The sequence below is a fragment of the Scylla paramamosain genome, chromosome 45 (assembly GCF_035594125.1).
Source record: "Scylla paramamosain isolate STU-SP2022 chromosome 45, ASM3559412v1, whole genome shotgun sequence".
Classification (NCBI taxonomy): Eukaryota; Metazoa; Arthropoda; class Malacostraca; order Decapoda; family Portunidae; genus Scylla; species Scylla paramamosain.
Genome location: NC_087195.1, coordinates 1,107,501 through 1,130,981, shown reverse-complemented (window position 1 = coordinate 1,130,981; position 23,481 = coordinate 1,107,501). Strand labels below are relative to the sequence as shown.

Here is a 23,481-nt window from a genome sequence, read left to right as displayed (position 1 = left end):
TGAATTTCTATGATAGTTTTTTTGTATTTTTTTGTATTCAGACACAACTCAAACATAAACAACTATTTCATTATTCACTTCTTTTATATTATACAATCTTGTTTTCCATGACAGGGGAAACCCGTATGAATTCCTGTGATAATTTGAATAGCTTTTGTTTTCCACTCCAACACAAAACCATACAAGCTTTTTTTTATTATCAATCTGTCTTATATCAACTTGTTTTATGTGAAAGGCAAATATATATAAAGAAAAATCACCATCATTATCAGCCTCTAATCTGTCTATTCCTTGAGAAAGATGCTGATATTTCCTGTTTGTGTATTCCTAGAGATAATGATTCTTTTTTCCCATATATTCCTAGAGAAACACTGATGACTGTCTCTCTATCAGTCCCTAGAGATAGACAATTTGATTTCTTTATATTACTAGACACAATTCCTTTTTCTGTGTATTCCAAGAGACACTGATGATTCCCAGATACTTTGATATCAGTCTGCATATTCCCACACACACTAAGTCTTCCCCTAGCTACCCTCTTCCCCTTCTCTGTCACATAGATACTTGAAATTTATTAATGCTTAGGTTAGTTTGATTATGCTGGCTAATTTAGCTGTACACGTTGAAAACTGTTATACGATTTCAAGATAAGCTTTTTACAACGCCTTAGATAAAAAGCAGTTATTTGAATGTTTCTAAAATACAATATGCTATCTGTCAAAATATATCCTAACAAAAATAAGGATGTGGATGACAAAAAAGAGGAAAAATTGTGAGGCGGTTTTTTTTTTTTCACAATCTCGCGTCGTCCAGTTTTGCACAATAACAACAAAGCCCTAACACACACACACACATACATAAACACACACACACACACACACACACACACTCAGAGCACTTTAAGAAGAGTTTCCACAGATAGCATCCTCACAGCAGACAGTTAAGTTAATCGGCAGTAGTAGAAGTAGCAGTAGTAGTAGTAGTGGTGGTGGTAGTAGTAGAAGTAGTAGTAGTAGTAGTAGTAGTAGTTGCTGTCTGGTGAATGTTGCGCTTGTTCCTGTAGCCTTGACCACCGGAGGCCGTCAGGTGTGCCATGCCTTCCTCTTTGTACTGGTGGGGTGAGGGACCTGCAGGGAGAAAGAATGAGTGTAAGGCCTGTGTTCTGAGATGCTCTCCTCTTTCACTATGACTGTTCTCAAAGGCCACAGAGGGGGGAAGGGTTGAGTGTAGGGTCAAGGTGGGTCCAGGTGGGTCCACATTCAGAACTTTTCTCTCTCACCATAATTGTTTTCCAAGGCCACAAGGATGCTTAGCTGGGTTCTCAAGAGTGTCTCTGCTGTTCGTAATGTAGAAATATTGTTAATGTGTCACTAGAACCGTTAAAAATATCTTCAAAATGTTTTCCTCTCTTAACATGACTGCTTTCCAAGAGATGATTTGCTGGGTCTTCAGGACTGTTTCTGCTGTTAATGTAGAAATCTTGTTAATCTGTCACTAGAATCACAGAAACATCCTTAAAAACATAAGAGAAAGATCCCATATTCAGAAACACTTGGCTCTGTCACTGTTTTCAAAGGCCACAGAGATGATAAGCCAGGTTTTCAAGTGTTTCTTCTGTTAATAACATGGAAATCTTGTTAATCTGTCGCCAGGAACACAAGGGGAGGACCAGAAAACACACAACACCTGCAGCAAGGCAGCCAATATTAAACAGTGGATTAGGTTAGGCTACATTAGGTTAGTTCTCAATAATACCAAGAATTACCTGCAAGTGCAAGGTGCCTTGAGCCCGCCAGGTGACTAGTACTAGGTGGTGGGGCCGTTGGTGTGGCTGTTCTGTAGGATAGGGGATGACAGGCTACTGGTCAGCTGCTGCAACTGTACCTTCCTCACGTCAAACACGTCTTGTATGGCCTTGCGGAAACATAGGAAGTTGTAGTCTATCAAACCTGTGGGAAAGACAGTGGGTGTTAACTGTGGATACTGAGAGGTGGTGGTTATTAAGAGACTGAATACTGCGAGATGAACAGTATGGGATTGAAAGGGCCTTCTGGAAACACATAGGAGGTTGTAGTCTATCAAACCTTAGGGGGAAGATGGTGGGTTAGCAGTGGATAATGAAAGACAGTCATTATTAAGAAACTGAATACTGGGAAAATGTAAGGGTTCAATATTATGGCCTTCTGGAAACACATAGGAGGTTGTAGTCTATCAAACCCGTGGGGAAGATGGTGGGTTAGCAATGAATAATGAGACAGTGGTGGTTAACAGGCAATATTTGATGAAAAATATTTAAAGGGCTGAATACTATGGATTTCTTGAAACACATAGGAAGTTCTCATCTGTCAAACTTGCTGGGAAGATGGTCAGTGTTAGCAGTGAATATTGAGAGACAGTGAATACTAACAGACATATCACTTGCCCTGGTGACTTAGCTGTATCTAACAAGGAAGAGGTTGAAAAAAAAGTAATATTGACATCAGCTGTATCTAACAAGGAAGAGGTCGAAGAAAAGTAATATTGACATCTCTGAAGGGAAAGGAGACAGACAAGTAAATGTAAGAGGAAGAGGAAGGTGGTGATTATTAAGACGAAACACACAAAGGAAGTTTTTATCTATCAAAGCTGAAGGACACAGTCAGTATTAACAGACAGTGAATAGTGAGAGACAGTAAATATTAAGACTGAATATTTTATTGCCTTTTAAGAACACAGAAAATTTTAATCTATCTAAATACCAAACACCATCCAAACATGCACCATTTTTCACCAGCCAAGGGTTTAAATTCACACTTCCGAGACTCAACCTGTTTATCAAAGTTTTCCTCCCTCAGTACAAGAGTCAGGACACTTCAAACCATATCAAACACCACCCAAACACTGCATCATCTTTCCCCAGGCAAGGATTCAAACACACCATCAAGACTCACCCTGTTTGTCGAAGCTTTCCTCCCTCAGTATGCAGACGAGGGCCAGATACCGGCTCACCTCCCTCAGATATAGCACAGTGGCATTGTTCAGCTTAATAATGCTTGAACTCTCCTTGTCAAACGGAACCTGGGCGCCCTCGTCTTTCCTGCAGGGAGAAGATGGGTGAACTGACAGGATGATAAGTTGGTTTGAGTTATTTTATCAGTGAAGGTTGTTGTTAAAATTCATTGCCTTATGACACAGAAACACAAGCAAAAGAGGTTATATTTTGTTTTTTAAGTTTGTTGTTAATTTTGCTGGCTAAGGATCAAGGAACATGACTGGAGGAGGCTGTGTTGTTTGGCAGTCAAGTTTGTTGTTACATAAAGAGGAAGACAGACGAAGTAGTAGTTTGTTGATAAAATGATGAGTTATTTTATGGGACAGTCAAGGCACATAGGAAGATAAGTAAGGTAAATATAGAGAAAGACGGATGGAGTAGTGACTTGTTGATGAATTGGTGAGTTATTCTATAAGGTACAAAGGAAAACAAGTAAGTTACATATAGAGGAAGATAGGTAAAGTATATAAAGAGGAAGGAGACTTAAAATAATTGAACACTGCCAAGAGAAGGACAAATAGAATAATGATAAATAAATAAGGGGCTTTCTAATAATCAACCTGAGGAGGACAGAGAAGATTTAAACACTAGTAAGAGACAGATGAGATATAATGACAAGTCAATTAAGAAGTTCAAACCATTACCAAGAATAACAACAACAAACCAACATTACAATAAAAAAATAATAAAACAAAATAAAAAATAAATAAAAATAAAAAAAAAACACCAACATTACCACAGAATCCAACACAACTACAAGTAAATAAACAACAAAGGAGTAGAAACACAGAAAGGAACACCACTACACCACTTCAAGGGTTCAGAGTCCCATCCAACTCACCCATAGATGTCTGAAATGTCAATAACCACATCAATCATCTCACAGCACAACTCATAGCTCTGCATGTCCACCGCCGAGGAGTCTGTGGCAATATATATTTTCGACAGCACGTCAAACAGGAACGCTTTCTCAATCCCAGAGTTCTGCAAGGCAAATCTCAGGGTCAAGTAAGGGTAGGACAAAAAGTAATGCATTCAGTAACCAAGATAGGAAAAATAATGTGTTCAAGTTTGATAAGTTGACTCAAACACTGGGTAGGTAAGAAATAATAGGTTTACGCTTGATGATGTCGATTCAAACACAGGATAGGATAAGAAATAATGGGTTTACACTTGATTATGTCAACTCAAATACTGGATAGGATAAGAAATACTGGGTTTACATTAGATTGCATCAATTCAGACACAGGATAGGATAAGAAATACTGAGTTTATGCTTGATTATGTTGGCTCAAGCACTGGGCAGGACAAGAAATAACAGGTTTAAGCTTGATAAATCGATTCAAGCACTGGATAGGACAAGAAATAATGCATTCAAGCTTGATATGTCGTTTCAAACAAGAGACAAGAAGAAAATGGTTCTCAAATCTTGCATGAATGGAATGGACTCAGTAATCAGTCTGTTAGTGCTCAGTCATTAGAGAGCTTTAAAATATGATTAGATAAATACTGTAATGACATGAAACTGCAAAATCTAGACTTTTTTTCACCCCTTTCTTTTCTGTAGATGCCGATAATGACTCAATGAATTAGTGCTGTGAATTGTTACATACCACAGTGCATTAAGTAAGAGCAACACTCACTGATATAAAGAGGTTGAGGAGGTTCTCGAGGGTGGGCAGCTGTGGGATAAGTTTCTGCACCACCTTGCTGAACGCCTCAAATATGCTGTGGTCGTAGATGGAGGTCAGGTAGAAGCTCAGGTGAATCTGCTCCATTCCTGAGGACACGAGGGGGTTGTGTTTTTGTTATTGAAGTGTGGTGTTAATTTTGCTGGCTATGTGTAGGGAATTTAAATAAAGAAGGTTGTGTTCTTTGTCAGTTTAGTTTGTTGTTAAGTTGTTAAGTTAACAGAACATAAATAAAAATAAAAAAAACAGAAAATTACACAAATAACTGAATCAAGCTTTAAAAATTTTACCCATACAACAAAACAATAATAACCTTAACAAATCTAACTATTTTTCCACCTTCATTTTTTACTTCTTCAATTTAGTAAATCAAAGAATAATGTTTTTGTCTCACACACTCTGCCTCACACCCCCCCCGATCAACCCCCTTCCATCCACCTTCTCCCCCACACCCTCCCCCTCTCACCAGCATCCACCAGCTCATCATTGGCTCTCTGGTGTATGTCACGCTGGGTCTCAATCTTGGTGTCGTCGGAGAGGCCATCCACCTTGTGAATGAAGACCTCAAAGCGCAAGTGTGGGTTAACCTTATGTGCCCTCAAGACTGTCTGGTGCAGGCGGTTCAGGGCCTCCATGTAGTCGTCCTGGAATACCCGATGGAAAGACAGACTAGGTAGTTTGGCTGTTAGTTGTTAATTGGTGTGTGGGTATGTGTGTGTCTAGGGGTTTAATTAGGCAATATGAGTGTTAGTGGTTGGTTGTGTGTTTGTGTGTGTGTGTGTTTGTGAGGTTAGTTTTCCTTTTCTTTTTCTTTTTCTTTTTTTTTAACGGGGAATTTTGGGATGGTGTTGTGTGGGTAATCAGTCTATTTAATTCCAAGTAACCAGTCTGAGCCATTCCAAACTAACCAGTCTAAGCCAATAAACCATTCCAGTCTAACCTAATCTCACAGTAACCTAACCTAATCTCACAGTAACCTAACCTAACCTAATCTCACAGTAACCTAACCTAACCTAACCTAATCTCACAGTAACCTAACCTAACCTAACTTAATCTCACAGTAACCTAACCTAATCACACAGTAACTTAACCTAACCTAATCACACAGAAACCTAACCTAACCAAGCATGAAGTAATACCTGTGCATCGATGACAAACACCAGCGCGCCATGGCCCCCAAAAATCTTCTCTGAATCAAAGGAAGGCTCAAAGAAGTCAATTTGGCCCGGGAAGTCGAGGATCTTGAACTGCACGAAGGAGGAGTTTGAAATATTCTCTGACTCAATCTTGTTTGTCGATTCCAGGAAAAGTGTTTCATTTGGAGTCATTTTATGGAACACCACCTTCTGTATTGATGATTTGCCACTTCTGAAAGGATGGTGAGTGGTGAGGAGCTGGTTGGGTGGGTGGGTGTGTGTGTGTGTGTGTGTGTTAAATTGGATTAGGTTAGATTAGATTACAATAGGCGAGGTTATATTATGTTTGGTTAGGTCAGGTTAGGTTAGATTAAGTCAGGTAAAGCAAGGTTGTGGTACATTAGGCTAGCTTAAGTAAGGTCAGCTTAGGTTAAGTTACACTACATTAATTTAGGTTAGGTTATGGTATGTTTGGTAAGGTTATGCTATGTTAGCTTAGGATAAGTAAGGTTAGGTTATGCTAGATGTGGCTAAGTTAGGTAGATTAGATCAGATCAGGTAAGGTGAGGTTATAGATAAGGTCAGATCAGGTCAGGTAAGATAAGGTTGTAGGTAAGGTCAGGTTAAGTTTACATCAGGTTAAGTTAGGTTACTTCAAGCTACGTTAGGTTAGGTAAGGCTGCATCACTGACCTCCGAAGCCCCATGAGTAATATCTTGGGCTTCTGGTCTGGAGCGAAGATGAGGGAGATGTCCTGGTCAGGGTCATCAGGGCCGTACACAAAGTCCTTGGGGAATGACCCGATTTCGCAGCCTGGCCCATATTCCCTGTAGTGCTTCTCCTCCTCCTGAGAGTATGACGCCTGCAGGGGAGACACCACTGAGACACAGGAACCACTAAGACAATGGAACCACTACAGGAACCACTCCAAGAACCACCGAGACACTGGAACCATTAGAGGAACCACTGAGACACAGGAAGTACTACAGGAACCACTTAGACACAGGAACCACTTAAACACAGGAACCATTAAGACACAGGAACCACTAGAGGAACCACTTAAGACATAAAAACCACTAGAGGGACCAGTAAGATGCAAGAACCACTATACCACAGGGAGTTCAGAAAATAAAGATTGGTGCAGGAAGCCATCGGACCTACATGTGGCAGTCCCTGTAGGGTTTTTTGTAGTAGTAGTAGTAGTAGTAGTAGTAGTAGTAGTAGTAGTAGTAGTAGTAGTAGTAGTAGTAGTAGTAGTAGTAGTAGTTGTAATTAGTTGGTGCATTAAGGGTTGGTATAATGAGTGAATAAGGAAGGAGGAGCAGGTCTCTCTCTCTCTCTCTCTCTCTCTCTCTCTCTCTCTCTCTCTCTCTCCACAAAATAAGGAAATACAGTAACCAAAGGAGAGGAAGTTAACATTTAGCAATATGATAAGTTTCTTTGGCCGAAAATAAAGAAAATAGAAAGATAGAAGAAAATAATGTTATTGGTGACTGTTTATGTCATCTGAGAAGAATGCATGAAGGTTTTGCGTTATAATAAAGACAAAATTTCCCAAGACCCGAAATAAAGAGAATGCATTAGATTCACCCTAAAGATAATTACTTAATTGAAAACTAACCGAGTAATGGGGAGATAAAACATGAACTTATAGCCAATAATGAAATGCAATAATCTTTTCTTAAACCCAAAATAAACAAAATAAAGAAGATTGACCCCCAAAATAAACAATTAACCCTATATCCATGTAATTAGCGACTAATGAAGTAATGAGGGGGCAATACAGGGGCATTTACAAATACATTACAAACAATAACCCTTCCTTTCACCCAAAATAAACAATATTAGTCAAACAAACACCCAACTTGTGACCTCAAAAAAGACACGTGTCATTTAAACCACACCCAGGTAACTAACAACCCGCAGGTGACCACAGGGGCAAGAACAAGGTATTAGCGAGATAGACTTACTGGTACCACCCTCCCTGGGGCTTGAATAAGGGAATAAATGGGATAAATAAATGGAGAAGTTCCGCACTTACCATGGCTCGGGGGAGGCGCTGGTCACATGATGTCACGCCCCCTTCCCCTCATCCTTTATTTACGGAGGTTTTAGGAACTTCCACCCCCTTATCTCGATCCTTTTTGTCCCCCCGTGTGGTAGACTGTGGCTGGATTGTGGTAGGGAAGCTGTGGTAGGAGTTTATGGAGGTGGGTTAGAGATTGGGCGGCTTTTGGGCTATGTTTGGGTGGCGCTGCTTCCTCTTCTTCCTCTTGTGACCTCTCCCAATCTTAGTTACATGGGGTTTGAGGGACCACAGTCTATATATCTTGTTCTTATTTTCCCCCTTTATGATATATCGGGGCTGAATGGTGGTAGGGGAAGATGTGGTTTGAGTTTATGAGATTGAGTGAAAGATTGGGCGTTTTTTTTGGGCTATGTTTGGGTGATCTTTACTCTTCCTCTTGTGACCAACCCCCAAACTTACTCACATGGGATTTAAGGGACCACAAGGTTTTATCTTACCCCTGTCTGTCCCCTATGTGGTAGAATATGGTTGGGAAGCTGTGGTGTGAGTAAACGGGGTGAGTGAAATGAAGATCGCAGCCACATTATAAAGCTGTACCTGTTCACCCACGCACTTATCTACAAACAGCTGGTATACCAAATATGAAAAGAGAATATAGAAAAGTCCAGCAGGAGGCAGTCTAAGGAGGAGGCAGTTCTAAGGAGGAGGCAGTAGACACCTGCTGTGACCTCACTGAACGTTTCCCTTTGTGTCTCACAACACAAGGGGGCAGTCACAGCCTGCCCTCTAAAGACAACTCTCTTCCTCCACACAAAACTACAAGCACCTAATAACACACACACACTTCACTCAAAAATTTTAAAATCATCATGGCGACTCCTACACCAGCCTCGGAGTCCCCATCTGGGGAGGGGACCATAAATGTCCCCAGGTCGGACTGCCTTTCTGTCGACGACCCTAAGTGTCTTGACACCCCCCATCAACTTTTTCTTCATTAACTTCTGCAACATTCGCGGTCTAAGATCTAATTTTCAATCTGTAGAACACCACCTCTCCTCTTCTAAACCTCATCTTTTCCCTGAGGAGGTATTTTGTTGATTTTCCTTGGAATGACTATTGCTTCCGTGTCAGAGACCCGTCTTTGTGTGCTGAGCGCATAACAGAGGTGATAGTGTCTGGCATGGAGGTGTACATTCCTCACTCTTTTTCTCGTCCTAAACCTTCTAAACCTTGGTTTAACACAGCTTGTTCTCGTGCTATACATGATAGAGAGGTGGCCCACAAAAGGTACTTAAGCCTTCCATCACCAGAATCTCATGCACTTTATATGACTGTCTTCAGCCTCTCTCTCACCCCCGCAATGTTGCATATCTAGCTGTCTTCTACCGCTATTTTCATGCTAACTGCTCTTCTGATCTTGCTAACTGCATGCCTCCCCTCCTTCCGCGGCCTCGCTGCACAAGACTTTCTTCTTTCTCTCACCCCTATTCTGTCCACCTCTCTAACGCAAGAGTTAACCAGTATTCTCAATCATTCATCCCTTTCTCTGGTAAACTCTGGAACTGCCTGCCTGCTTCTGTATTTCCACCTTCCTATGACTTGAATTCCTTCAAGAGGGAGGTTTCAAGACACTTATTCATCAATTTTTAACCACTGCTTTGACCCTTTTGTGGGACTGGCATTTCAGTGGGCATTTTTTTATTGGATTTTTGTTGCCCTTGGCCAGTGTCCTTCCTACATAAAAAAAAAGTAATAAAATTTTTTCATAGGTTTACCGTTGCAAAGGCGAACCGAGAGGAAGAAGAAGAGGAGCACAGCCGGTGGTGCTGGTGGGCGTTGTGTGTTTAACCCATTATCTCAGTAAGTAATGCATGTAAGCCTTTCTGGTTCCTGTCGCTTGTACCTTGCACCTGTACCTGCCGCCGCGGCGTCTTTGTGGGTGTGTGGAGTGTTTGCGTGAGGCTGAGAGACAAAGAGAGAGTGTGTGTGTGTGTGTGTTCTCCAAGCTCGATCACAACAAATCCATCGCGTTCCCCAGGACGTAGTGCGTAGAGGGAGGAAGAGAGAGAGAGAGAGAGAGAGAGAGAGAGTGCTAGGGAGAGGGAGTCATGGCTTTCTCTCTCTCTCTCTCTCTCTCTCTCTCTCTGCTCATATTCCAATAAAATGTGTTTTAATACCATAACTAATCAATTTCCATGTCTATACAAATCAGCCTTTTCCTTTTCTTTTCTTTTCTACCTCCAGTAAAGTTTCACATTGTCACAGGAAGATAAAGAACACTATTTTTTCAGAATATCAACCAGTTCTCTCTCCCCTCAGTGCAACTCAACCATTTTTCACCTGCAATATTTCACCTGCCCTATTTTTACAGGAACCATGGCACTGTTGGGTCCAGCAGTGACAGGGCGGATGAGGCTGGCACTGTCCCCCTCATGGTCAGTAGTGCGGGCGGTGTGCCAGTCCAGGGGGCCATGGAACAACCTTACACAAGCCACCCCCACCCCGGCCCTTCCTCCCCACATCCTACTGCCACCCCCTGCCTCCCTCACCCTGGTTCGGGGATACGCCAAGGGGAAGGACAAGAAGGGGAAAGGTATGCAGGGGTGTTTTGTGTATGGGTGTGTGATGGGAGCTTCTACTGTTGTTGTTATTGATGTTTATTTACTTGTGGGGTTTGGTAATAGACACCCATGGATGAGGAAGATGTGTGGGGAATCAGTGCCTCCTTTAGGAACACTTCTGATCCCCCAAAGCCCTGTTGAAGTCAAGAAAACTGCATGTACACAGTTAAAAATACTTTATTTATCAGTTAACTAAGAAAATAAGGGAAACAAGTTAATGAACATGGATTGGCTGCCTCTCATCGCTGCCTTAGTTTGAATTTGTATTCAGCAGCAATCCATGAAAAACTGAACCCTTGGGAACTGAAACTGTGTGTGACGAGGGATGACTGTACTTTCTCTTGTCCATTTGGGGCTAAGGGACTGAAAGAGTGTGTGAAAAAAGTAGATAAAAATGAAATAGTAACAATTTTAAGTAAACTTTTCTGTATTGTCTATCTGTCTAGCTAGGTGGCTGGCTGTCTGTGTGTTTAAATCCATACCTGATTTATTACTCATGACTTGAAACTACATTACCCTCCCAATTTATATAACAATGTGTCTCTCCACCACCACCACCACCACCACCACAGCCAAGCAACAGAAGGCCGTGGTGTCAGAGGAGGAGATGAATGAGGTGGTGAATGTGGATAAGATGAGGGAGCACTTAAGCCAGCTGGTGGAGGCACTGAAGCAAGACTACATCAAGACCCTCTCTATCAGGACTGCTGCAGGTGTGTTGGATGTGTGCAGGTGTGGGGGAGTGTGTAGCAGTGTTTGTTTTTTCTTTTTTTTCTCTTTCTTTTTTCTTTCTTCTTTGTCAGTTGCTCTTTCTTGATTTTCATTCAAACCTTTCTTTCCACCATTTCTTTCTTTCTTTTTCTTTTTTCTTCCTTTCTTTTTTGTTTCCTTCCTTTCCTTTCCTTTCCTTTCCTTTCCTTTCCTTTCCTTCCTTCCTTCCTTCCTTCCTTCCTTCCTTCATTATCACCTCATGTTCCATCTACCAGTTAGCTCACTTTTCCACCCTCCTCTCCTGCCCATCACCTCCTTTCCCATCTATTTCCCTTGTTTTTCCACCCTCCTTTTCTCTCCTATCTCCTTTCTCATCTACCAGTTAGCTCTTTCTCCCATCTCTCCTCCCCTTTTCCTTCCATCACCTCCTCTCTCATATAGCTCATTTTTCTTCCTCCTTTCCTTCCTATCATCTTATACCAGTTATCTTTTTCTCCCACCTCTTCTTATCACCTCCTCTCTTGAACAATTAGCTCTTTCTCCCATCTCTCCTTCCTTTCCTCCTATCACCTCCTCCCCTCATCAGCTCACCTCTCCTCTTCCTCCTCCCAGGTAGCATTGAGTCCCTTCCCGTTCAGCTGGAGGGAGATGAGTACCCACTTAACGAGGTGGCCCAGGTGTCCCGCAAGTCCCCCCAGGTAGTGATCATCAACGCAGCTGCCTTCCCTCAGGCACTCCCAGGTATTCTGGCAGCCATCAGGGACACTGGCATGAATCTCAACCCCCAGCAGGAAGGAACCACTGTCATTGTGCCTGTGCCTAAGTGAGTGAGGTCCCTTGCAATAGATATATATACCTGTGGGGAATCAGTGCCTCTTTAAGTCTTTCAGTGTGACATGCAGCAGTTCACGATGGTAGGCAGCAGGGAGGTGCAAGAAGGGAAGGGATGAAAGAGAGTATATTTTGCAGTCTCTAAGCAGTACAATGTTCGCAAGTGGCTGTGGGATGAGAAAAAGATGCCTCAGAGTGGTTGGTAATTAAAGAGAGGCGTGCCGTGTAGCTGTGAAAGCGTTACGAATACCCGACTCCCTAAAAACCCTATTGAAGTAGAGATAAACTGCACGTACATGGTTACAGACATTTTATTTAGCAGTTATTTAAAAATGTAAAGAAAGTCAATGAGCACGGGTAGGTCGTCTCTCATTGCTGCCCTTGTTGTTTGGATTTATGGTCGGCAGCAATCTGTGGAAAAGGGAAGCTATGGAAACTGAAACTGTGCCTAACGAGGGGTGGCTCTATAGCTGAGCCACACTTGTCTTTACCAACACACCTTTTTATGTATTTTTATCTGATTTGTGGTCAGTGAAGTACCTATCTATTCATCCTTTAGTTTTTGACTACTGCTTTGAACCCTATTCGGGGACCGGCATCTCAGTGGACCTTTTTTTTTTTTTTTTTTTTTTATTGGATTTTTGTTGTCCTTGGCCATTGTCCCTCTTACACACAAAAAAAAAATAAATAAATAAAATTATCTGACATCAGCACACACAGGCCAGGCAGAGAGGAGGAGAAAGAGGAAGAAAATCAGATACAATAATAATACATTGATAATAATAATAACAACTAACACCATCAGTGAGGGGATGCTGACAGTGGTCAAAAATTGACTCAAGACATCATTATTCCCTGCATGAAAATTAGTTTATAGTGAGGGCGAGTAAGGATTGGTCTTTAGTGAGGATGAGTGAGGAGTGGTCTGTAGTGAGGGTGAGTGAGGTTTGGTGTGTAGTGAGGGTGAGTGAGGAGTGGTCTGTAGTGAGGGTGAGTGAGGTTTTGTCTGTAGTGATGGTGAGTGAGGGTTGATCTGTAGTGAAGATGAGTGAGGGTTGGTCTGCAGCGGTGGTGTGTTGCAGGGTGACGCGGGAGCACCGGGAGAACATGGCCAAGGCTGCCAAGGTGATGTTCAACCGGTGCAAGGACCAGCTGAGGGACGCACAGAACCTGTACATCCGCAAGGTGAAGAACAAGGAGGGGCAGTTCTCCGAGGACCTTCTCTTCAATGTCCAGCTCAGGGTCAGTTTGTCCTTTCATCCCTTTTTTTTTAAGAGGGGCACTGGGGAAAATAAAGACCCACTAGACTAGAGTGCCAATCCCAAAAGCAGATCAAAAGGGTTATCCAAATTTAGAGGATAAGTGTCTTGAAACTTCCCTCCTAAAAGTGTTCAAGCAAGTCACAGCAAGGAGGAAATACAGAAGCAGGCAGGGAGTTCCAGAGTTTACCAGAGAAAGGGATGAATGACTGAGAATACTGGTTAACTCTTGCATTGCAGATGGACAGAATAGGTATGAAAGTAGAAAGTGTTATGCAGTGAGGCCATGGTAAGAGGGGAAGCATACATTTACCAAAATCAGAAGAGCAGTTAGCATGAAAATAGCAGTAGAAGACAGCAAGAGATACAACATTCCAGCAATGAGAGAGAGGCCAAAGACAGGAGTTGGCAGTAAACTAACCATTTAACTGAAAAAAAATCCTTTCCTACCTCTTTTCCTCTTTAATTGTACACATAAATTTACCTCTCAGATTCGGGAGTTAGCAGAGGAGCACATGCACGAGGCAGAGAGCATGATGCAGGCCAAGCAGAAGGAACTCTTGAAGACAAGCTAACATCCTGAGCCAAGTTGTTCTCTGCCTACCAGTAGTGAGGTGACGTACCCTCCCTTGGTGATGAGAGGAGACAGCCTGGCATTGAAGACTGCCACACCAGGCTATCCCAGTGGCAGTGCTGTGCTGGGCCAAGTGTGCAGCAACCAGTGAAGTGAAGGGGTTTGATATACAGTCGGCTCTCAGCATCAACAGGTTCATAGATTTGATTATTTGTGGATTAATGCAAAAGGGAAATGTCAGTTGTTTTGGGATCTTTTGAAGTGGAGTACCAGTTTTTCATGGGTTTTCAACATTCATATATTCAGTTATTTAGCTGATTATTGCAGAAAAGACATACAGGAATCTTTTGGGATATTTGTAGGGGATGCACCAACTAGTCATGGATCAGCATCTTAAGAAAATGTGTTTTTTCAGCAGGTACACCAGTCATTCGGATTTTCAACATTAACGGGTCTGTGTTACTGAACCTCCACGAGTGGTGAGGGCCGACTGTACTGTTGGTTTTGAAAGATCTGAGACTGTACGGCACAATGATTATATTAACTTATCACGACCTGTGGCAGTGATGGGATTCTCAGCTTTGTTATATAGATTGTGCAGTGCTAATACACCAGCTTGGGAAGGGTAGATCAGTATGTTCTTCAGACAGGTTTTGCTCTTCTGCTGCAACTCTTAATAGACGCTGTTATTCACTAAAATGGGTTGAAAAGTGTTCTTCATGCAGTCATTATTGTTTTGCTGCTACTCTCAATATATGCTTTTATTCCCAAGACTGTCAAGCCATCAGGCAAGACAGTGATGGTAGCATCTGTTCTCAGTTCACTGGAGGCTGAGCTGTGTGAGCCCACCCATGTCTGTGAGTCAAGTGCTGGCTGGCTGGCTGCTGCAGTACATTCACATCTTCATGGGTTTTGTTGTTGTGTTTTTTAATTTGATGCAGTAAGAGTGCTTCAGTATTTCATATATACTAAAAGGTAATACTGATCACAAAATTTAAGCCTCCAATTTCGATAATCATTGTGGGGTTTGTTCTTTAGGGACTGGCTCCTCATTGCACCTTTCTTGTTGTTGTCCTATACCAGTGCCATTCTTATATAAAAAAAAAAATAGAATAGAATAAAAGTAAGTAAAGAATTGATAGAGAAAGTATCAAATAATTCCTGGAACTTTATGACCAGTATTACCTTTTAGTATTTATGAAATGACAAAATGCTCTTGTTGCAACAAATTTACAACTTGGTAAGAACAATGGAAGTTATGGAGATGTGAATGTAAGGCACACAAGCCAGCCACCACTTAACTTAGATTCCCTGGGTCTCCTTTGGCTTGCTTGGTCAGGTCAGGTTCCCATGAACAGACAACAGACACGTCCCTGTCACTCCCTGCACTGCCCAAGACGTCCAGCAACAGGAGAGGACATAAAACCCCAAAAAATGACAAGGACAGACAAGCTTAGTTGGTAGGATCTTATTTTGTCACTCAGGTTCACACTGTATCGTCAAACATTTCATTCATAATGGGACATCCAAGCGTCCTGTAGTCTGTTCAGTCTACAAAGGTAAATGTACACCAAGAATCTGTTCCTCTCTGCTGGCAGGATTGTCCCCTCTCACCTGACTGGCTGCAGTGAGGCAAGGAAGCTTGTCAGTGAGCTGTACCAAAAATACGAGACATTCAGCAAGACCAGTGGTGTCTTTAATCCTGGAACTCACTGAATAATCTGTCGTGTATATTTGGTAGACACGGCTCACCAACATACTTCCTTGCCTGATCAACACCCAGTCAGGCCAGTGGGGGCAGCACCTGGCCAGCAGAGGCTCCTTGGTGCAGATTCACCTTCATAACTTAAACGGCCTGCAATAAACAAAGTTGTTTCAAGTATTTCCCTGATGCAGCCTCAAGGCTTCACATTTGTATGAGTACACAGTAAGTGTGCTGACAAGATTGGGTCATACAATCTTAAAATAAATTTGGTGAATGTACACTTGGATTCATGAGATAGTTGATAGTTGTAAAGAGGCAGTTCCCATGGGGAAGAATAACTCAAGTGTTAATAGGTTGCCTGAGACAGTGCTGGTGAGGCCACACTTTTACCTCAGACAACAAACAAATCCTGTCAGAAAGGAACTCAAAACCCTCAACAAGTGCAGCTTATTAAAACTATTAAAACTAATCAAACAGCAGACTTACATGAACCTAAATAATAATACATTTCTAATTCCTATAACAGCATCAGCAATAAATAATGTCACACTGATGTCCTGTAAGGGTACAAGCCCAATACATGGTGACATGTTATGCTTCATGGACTCTGGCACAGCATGGGGGGAGGGAGGGAGATGGCACAGCAAGGTGGGAGAGAGAGAGAGAGAGAGAGAGAGAGAGAGAGAGAGAGAGAGAGAGAGAGAGAGAGAGAGAGAGAGAGAGAGAGAGAGAGGCACAGCAAGGGGTGGGGGGGAGAGAGGCCTGTGTGTCTTGGCTATCCACCCATATAAGGGGAGCCCTGAAGTAGGTGTGTGGATATTTAAGAAATATAGAGATACATCATCCCATCTTACAATTAAAGGGCCTTGGTGAAAGTACAAAGTGAGTGTGCTGCACATTTCTAAATCAAACAAGAGTGTAATCCAAGTGAGTGAAACAAAGTGTAATGCAGTGAGTGTGAGAGAGCACTCGGTGCTGTCTCCCTCAGGCAGCAAACCCACAGCACCAGAGTCTATGACATTTGGATCTTACTTAATATTAAATGAAATCCTATACAGCAAAATACTGGTCAAGTTGTTGTAACTTTAACCTTAAGACTGAACATTTAACATCTCAACATGAACAGACTGTGATTACAGGTATTGTTTGCCTGTGAGTGAGCAGTACACTTCCATCAAGGGAGTAAGCTTACAACACCCAGTCTTGTCAAGGTGTGCTGGGGAGTGTGGCTGGACAAATCATGCTGAATGAACCAGCTGCCGTATGCCTCACAGCTAAAACGTTTGGCAAACACCTGCTGAATGCACAACACCTTAGGTAGATGACAGTTCAGTTATGCGCCTCTGTGCCGCATTACAAAAGTGTGACTCCTTAGTAACAAAATCTATAAAGTTACATTTATCTCGTGGTGGCACATGGATGGGAGACTCGCTATGGTGGAGGGGCGGGGCGGGGAGGGAAGGAGGGAAGGGACTGCCTGGTGATGAGGCAAGAGGGAAGGAGATATGCATTTCACTGTTGATGCAAGTTTTAACATAACTCTTTTTTCAATATACACTTAAAGAAAAGTAAGACTGAATTGCTATGGTATCCATCTCAGTTTAATTTCTGTTCTTTATATTAGTAACTGCTTAAAACATTATTGTTCTTGTTCTACCTCATTTTAACATGAAGCACTATTTTGTCACAGCTGCTTTCCACTTAAAAATTATACATTTTGGAGAAGATACATCAATGTAAATTACAACTTGAAATGCAAACAGCCTATGTAATGATTAAAAGTTGTTGTATCATGACAGACTGTCACTGTTTCCTTTACTTCCTGCCTGACCTTGCACCCTACACTCAAGTATGAGAAACTGCACTCCAGGAAGTGTGACTGCCTGTGCAGCAAACAAAACCAATTTGATGTGTTCTAAGAGAAAAAAAACTGGAATTCTTATTGATAATCCCCTAATGTGCAGGTAACTGAAGTTCATCATTGTTTCTTGATGAAACAATGCAAGCATGAAAGCTGTGCAGCACAAGGCACAGCTCCTGAGAGGAGGACTCCACCACCCAGCAGGCAAGTGTGTGAGTGAAGGTGTCTGCTTTTTTCTTGTGTGTGTTACAGAGCTCAGTGTCTCATGTTCCTGGAATACTGGGAAGCCAACAGTGCTGCAGCACTGTGGTGGTCATCTGCTACAATACAATGTTAACGTGGAAGGCACCCTGCTGGTGGGGTCAATGACCACACGTGGCATGAAGGCACACCTGAGATCCTCTGCCACACTATCCCTCCTCACCATGCATGTCATGCCAAACTCCTTTGTCAATGAAGGACTCCACACACCCTTGCATGTGTCAGCCATGTTCACTGGAAGGCGACATGCCAGACTACACATCACCAGCATCCTTCCTGCACAGGCTTTGTCTTACAAGAACACCTTTGTACACAGGAGTGTACAAAGCTGCATACTTGTGCTACACAACTATGCTCTGAGCTGCACACCATGCTAAGGGGTCAAGGCAGCGCTAATGATGACATCCTTTGGAGGATTGACATGACCTGAGGCACAACGGAAGCTAAGATCTTGAAAAGGTGACATTACAAAGAAACAAAGTAAGAATTCTGAATTAACAGACTAACTCTTGACATCACACCAGCATATCTCTGTGCTCCCTCTGCCATGTGGGGATGCACCACCAGGAAGCAGCAGGTACTCAGAGTTGTGCCCCAAGAATAGAATATTGCCATGGGGTCGAAGGGTTTGCTCTACATGCCTCTGACGGGAAATTAACCAATACTCAGACCAACAGATAAACAATGCTAAGGTCACATGCTGGAGGTGGCTACATGTGCTGCCGGTCCTGTGGTGGAGGCCCTGCCAAGACACGGCAGGCACACCTCAACACACTACTGACTCTATAGGGCACTGAACTGCTGGTGTGGCTGCAGGCACTGTGTGTGTGTGCAGCAGCCGGGCAGTCGCTACAGCAGTCACGGCCACTGCCGCGCTGGCACAGCAGCCGGACCTCTATCTGACCTCTGGCAGCCTTGACAGCCGTCACCTTACTGACTAATTGTATATTTGGCAGTTGGGTAATTAGGGAATATATGAGTGTGTGTGTGTGTGTGTGTGTGTGTGTGTGTGTGTGTGTTTGTGAGGATAGATATCAAAATGGTTGGTCTACAGGTTGACTACTGTATGGAAACTAGATGCTCTTATCAAAATACCAGTACATACTTGGGCCTTAATGCTACATGGATAATGTTCCTGGTTACTTTCTCCTTAACTTAAGTGTCCAGCACAGATCACAGAGTCTGCAGCCATTTGTAGTGAAGTCATACACACATGTAGATTCTCTAAGCACTGGGTGGGTGTTACATGGTGGGCTGGTAGCGCCGGTGGGACCTGTGGGCTCGCTCTTCCCTGTCTCGCCTCCTGGCTCGCTCCTCCCTGCCAAAACGCGCACATGGGTCAGCAAGGTGATGCTACAGATTCGCTCAAGACTTCACCACCACCACTATATACAGTTCCTCTATGCTTTTACGATGCTTCATATCTTTTAACCTCATGCATGCAGACTAGGCACTCTACCAGTGATGGGCTGAACAAACAAGTCTGAACAAAGTGAGGCAGTGTGTCATGCACATCTGCCTCACTCTGACATTACACAAACTTCATTACTGTGTTAACTTGATTTTTAGAGACTACTTTAACCAAGTTGAGTTTTGATGCAAGTGATAAAACAGTGAGAAATGTTTATGAGAAGAGAATCAGCTTCCATCAAGAAGTGGACCTCTTGTACATGGAGAGGTGTTCCTCCCACGATGCCAAGGCAAACCTCAGACATGCTTGTTCACTTGTTCAGCCACTCACTGTTGGAATTATTTGTGAGGCATACTTGTGGTTAATAAAATGAAATGAAGAATATCATCATTCACCACCAGTCCTGCAGCGTGGAGAGACGGCCTGGTGGTCAGTGCACCCACTCATGCACAGGAAGCAAGGATGCACCACAAAGATGTACTGAGGAACGCACACCTGCGTCTCCCACACCTGCTAGATACTGTGGCATCGTGGAGTTTGGCGCACTCATCTACACCCAGGAACACACAAGAAGGTGACACTATCAATGAGTAACATTGACTGCTGACTGCTGACTGACTTGCATACTGTTTTATCTGCATCATCCAATATATTACAAATTAATAGTTTAGGTAAGATTCTAAATTTACTGAATGCTTCAAAAGAAATACATTAGCCATTCAGCAGACAAAAGCATCACTCAGTGATAGCATTATCATATTCACTCCCTCAATGGTAAAACTGCCAGACTCAACGACGCCAAGAATACTCGTGTTGTGTCTGAGGCAGACAGGACAGTGTGTGGTTTAGACGATAGGAGAAGCAGACACAGGAGACAGGACACAGGACCTATTACTGAGTGTAGCTTGACAAGTTTGTTAGTAGTTAAGGGAGCCAAGGGAGAGAAGCAGTGTTGTGCTGTGATGTACAGGACACAGGATATATAACTGAGTGTAGCTTGGCAGGTTTGTTAGTAGTTAAGGGAGGGAAGCAGTGTTGTGTTAGTGATGTAGTCTGCTATCATGTAAACTATCTTGAATTACAACTGATGTGAGACCCGCAGATTTCACCAAGCATTTCACAAACACTAGATAAAAGTTAGCATTTGGTTGACACAAGATGAAGTCTGGTACAGTTAATGAGTCTTAGGAAATCAAGATTTAGTGAGTTTCCCAGCAATCAGCAACCAACAGATGAGTCAAAATGGAGCAGCAGCAGCAGCAGCAGCAGCAGTGACAAACAGGTGAGGTCATCATGTTCTTGACATACACCAGTCAACACAAGAACCAGCCAGCTGTGTTATCCCCCTCATCAACACAACACCCAAGAATTTGTCCCACACCAGCAGCAAGGACAATGTGCACCAGTAAACCCAACACCAGACAGACAGACAGACAGACAGACAGATAGACAAACAGACACCACCACCAGCACCCAAGCAACACACTCCTGCAACACTAGTAATCAACTCTGGTTAGTGACACGGCAACTCAAAGGCAGTGCGGGGAAGACTGAGAGGAGAGGCGGCTTATTGGTCACTCTTATGAGCCAAATCCAGAATGTTGAAAAATTTTATGCAATCTTATAATGACTGGCAGTGAGTTAATATCTGCCACTGAGCAAAGGGCAGGGCACCACAGACATCCCACACACTACTCCTGCCACCATTAACACCATCTTCCACCAGTGTGCTATAAGGGAAAAGTCACACTTCCTCTCGCCTTCCCCAACACGCCCAGACAAAGGAGCCGCCACCTTTACCAGGTAACCCGTAGCCTTGGAGGGTTTACCTGGAACCTGCAGTGATGGACAGCATAGGTCGGGATCGGCTCCTGTATCTGAAAGACATACATCTCAATGGCCAGGTGTTCTGAGGCTTGTGGTCGCCTCACACCCTGCACTGTCACCCTGCCTCACCGCCCCCCTTGTCACTCACTGACCAGCTCCACAATGCTACACTCACACTTGGGGAATGTTGATTGAGGTTTGTGTTAGAGATGTTATTAGAGAGTGTAGGATAAATTTGCAACTGAAATTTGTGAAGTTCAAAGATGCATCACTAATTTTTTACAGGACAACTAAAGAAAATATTACTATTAACTGAAATTTGTAAGGTTCAAAGATGCATAACAAGTTTTTACAGGACAAAAAAATTATTTACAACTGAAATCTGTAAACTTGAACTCAAAGATGCATTATAAGTTTTTACAGGATAACGAAAGAACAAATTATGACATGAGAATAAAAGTCAACATGCATCCTAATACAAGGCACCATCAGTGTTCTACAAATGTATGACAGCATTCTTAACATCACTCACACACACCAACACAAACTGAACATTGGTGCACCTCACTCACCAACACACCAATGACCATCACTATGAGTCAGTGAGTCAATGAAAACAGTTACATCCACACACACAACCTTGACTCACTGAGCTAACCAACTCAACATCTACCCCAAGGTGCTGCCGATGAAGCTTTTGACTCTGGGGATCAGCACCTCAATGGACCATTTTCTTATAACATTGTTGCCCTTGGCTGGTGCCCCTCATATATAAAAAAAAAAAAAAAATATTACTGTCCCTTCAATTTACATGCAAGTTTTAACACACCTCAGCATCACTTATACCATTCATAACCCTTTTCCCAGGAGACTGACATACAAGTACAGATAAAGCAGCATAATTATTATTCATTATTAATAATGAAGCTAATAATGAGACCATTCATAATGAATAATGAGACCATTCCCTACCCAGCACCTACTCCAGTACTTCCTACAGAGTGCCCCTTAATTGGTCCATACTTCAAAGTTCCCCACCTAGAGCACCCACACTTCCTTCCTGGGATCCACAAGACTGTATTGTTTTCTTTCACTTACTGTTGTAGCTTTCCATTCACTGCTATCACACACACACAGTCTTACTTGCTGTACAGTCACTCCTCTCTCATTCAGGCCTCTCTTCACACAGTTCATCACACACCAAGGCATAAAAACACAAAAAAGGGAAAACAACAGATAAAACAACACTAAAAAACACAAACTAAGTAAAACTGCAAAAGAACAACAAAAAATCCAACATATAAAACACCACTAAACACAAACTAACACAAAGCACCCCTAAAAACAGTACACCACATAAAACACTAAACACAACACAACCCAGCAGACAAACACCTCTGAACACCCTTGTCTTACCTGGAGGAGGGAGAGGAGGAGTAGGCAATAGCAGGGGCATCGGAGACTCTGTGGCTGTAGGAGGCAGGTGGGGAGGTGTGTCTGGCGCGGCGGTACTCAAGGGAGTGTCCTCGGCCTGACATGCCTTGAGTGCGGTGACGAAACTCTCGGTCGAACTGGGGGGCTTCCTCTGTGGGACAAGGAGATGGGTAGTAATGGTGGTGATGGTGAGAGACAAGCAAAGCAAATGAAAAGATGCACTGGGGATGAACGTACAAGGAAGAGGAATATTGTTGAGTGACTTGGGTGATGACACTGCCCTTGAAAGACGGAGGAGGCAAGGTTTAGATACTAAGGACAAAAGGTTATGGAGGGTGGGGATGAAAGTAATGAAAGCACAAGAGAGGAAGACTGGAGAGGAATACTGGTGACTAATTTGGGTGATAATGTTGGTGTTTGTGAGAGAGACAAGAAGCAAGATATGAATGAATTGGAAGAATGATAAAGAAAGAGGAATATAGGTGAATGAAATGATAACAGTGTTGGTGTTTGAGACAAGAGGCAAGAATCAGACAGTACAGGGACATCATGAATGAAGGAGAGAGAGAGAGAGAGAGAGAGAGAGAGAGAGAGAGAGAGAGAGAGAGAGAGAGAGAGAGAGAGAGAGAGAGAGAGAGAGAGAGAGAGAGAGAGAGAGAGAGAGAGAGAGAGAGAGAGAGAGAGAGAGAGAGAGAGAGAGAGACACTAAAAATGGAAACACAAAGGAGGAAGAAATGAAGGCCTCAAGACAAAATAGATTACAAAAAACATAACACACAGCTATAGAAAGATTCACACACTCTCCCTCTCCCTCTCTCTCTCTCACCTTCTTCCAAATTAATAAACTCCTGCCGTTCTTCCATATTATTCTTGGACTGCTCCCTCTCAATGATGTGGGAGCGGTCACCAATGTGGTGTCCAATAGCCATCTTGCGGGTGCCGGTTCGTGAGTCACTGATGGTTCGGCGCGTCTCCCTCACACCCCCCGGGACCCCTGTGGTGGAGGATGTGGCCTGGTACACCTGTGGGAGAGGGAAGGGCTCAGTACCAGGGGGGAGACTGTGAGTGAAGGGGTGATAGTAATGGGGAGATTGATTCG

General features: G+C 43.0%; 3 protein-coding genes across 8 annotated transcripts in view; 1 reads left to right on the top strand and 2 right to left on the bottom strand.

Moving 5' to 3' along the window:
• Positions 1-16,057, top strand: part of LOC135094448 (ribosome-recycling factor, mitochondrial-like) — a 59,948-nt gene extending 43,891 nt beyond the window's left edge. For 2 of the 3 annotated variants that reach the window (XM_063994537.1, XM_063994538.1), the window contains 5 exons: positions 10,259-10,480; positions 11,081-11,221; positions 11,832-12,042; positions 13,133-13,292; positions 13,801-16,057. In XM_063994537.1, coding sequence (XP_063850607.1) covers positions 10,259-10,480; positions 11,081-11,221; positions 11,832-12,042; positions 13,133-13,292; positions 13,801-13,884 — 818 coding nt within the window. In that variant the 3' untranslated portion in view covers positions 13,885-16,057. Of the gene's footprint in view, positions 1-9,656; positions 9,748-10,258; positions 10,481-11,080; positions 11,222-11,831; positions 12,043-13,132; positions 13,293-13,800 lie in introns of all 3 variants that reach the window. The other variant, XM_063994539.1, reaches the window with a different exon arrangement.
• LOC135094413 (ras-related GTP-binding protein C-like) lies at positions 14-8,040 on the bottom strand. Of its 2 annotated transcripts, none has more exons than XM_063994489.1 (9): positions 7,900-8,040; positions 6,551-6,720; positions 5,862-6,090; positions 5,189-5,366; positions 4,675-4,811; positions 3,873-4,015; positions 2,931-3,076; positions 1,766-1,949; positions 14-1,127 (listed from the first exon to the last, which is right to left on the bottom strand). In XM_063994489.1, the coding sequence occupies exons 1-8, from the start codon at positions 7,900-7,902 to the stop codon at positions 1,807-1,809; spliced, it is 1,149 nt and encodes a 382-aa protein (XP_063850559.1). In that variant the 5' UTR covers positions 7,903-8,040; the 3' UTR covers positions 14-1,127; positions 1,766-1,806. The 2 variants fall into 2 exon arrangements, with proteins under 2 accessions (XP_063850559.1, XP_063850558.1); XM_063994488.1 differs by having other exon boundaries at positions 697-1,127; positions 5,189-5,376; positions 5,863-6,090.
• LOC135094450 (myeloid leukemia factor-like) overlaps positions 15,337-23,481 on the bottom strand; it is a 23,321-nt gene continuing 15,176 nt past the window's right edge. The window contains exons 4-7 of one of the 3 annotated variants that reach the window (XM_063994542.1): positions 23,209-23,404; positions 22,365-22,533; positions 20,922-20,998; positions 15,337-19,028 (exon numbers count right to left, since the gene is read on the bottom strand). In XM_063994542.1, the coding sequence (XP_063850612.1) occupies positions 20,947-20,998; positions 22,365-22,533; positions 23,209-23,404 (417 nt within the window). In that variant the 3' untranslated portion in view covers positions 15,337-19,028; positions 20,922-20,946. The remainder of the gene's footprint in view (positions 19,029-20,921; positions 20,999-22,364; positions 22,534-23,208; positions 23,405-23,481) is intronic. The other 2 variants (XM_063994540.1, XM_063994541.1) reach the window with 2 other exon arrangements.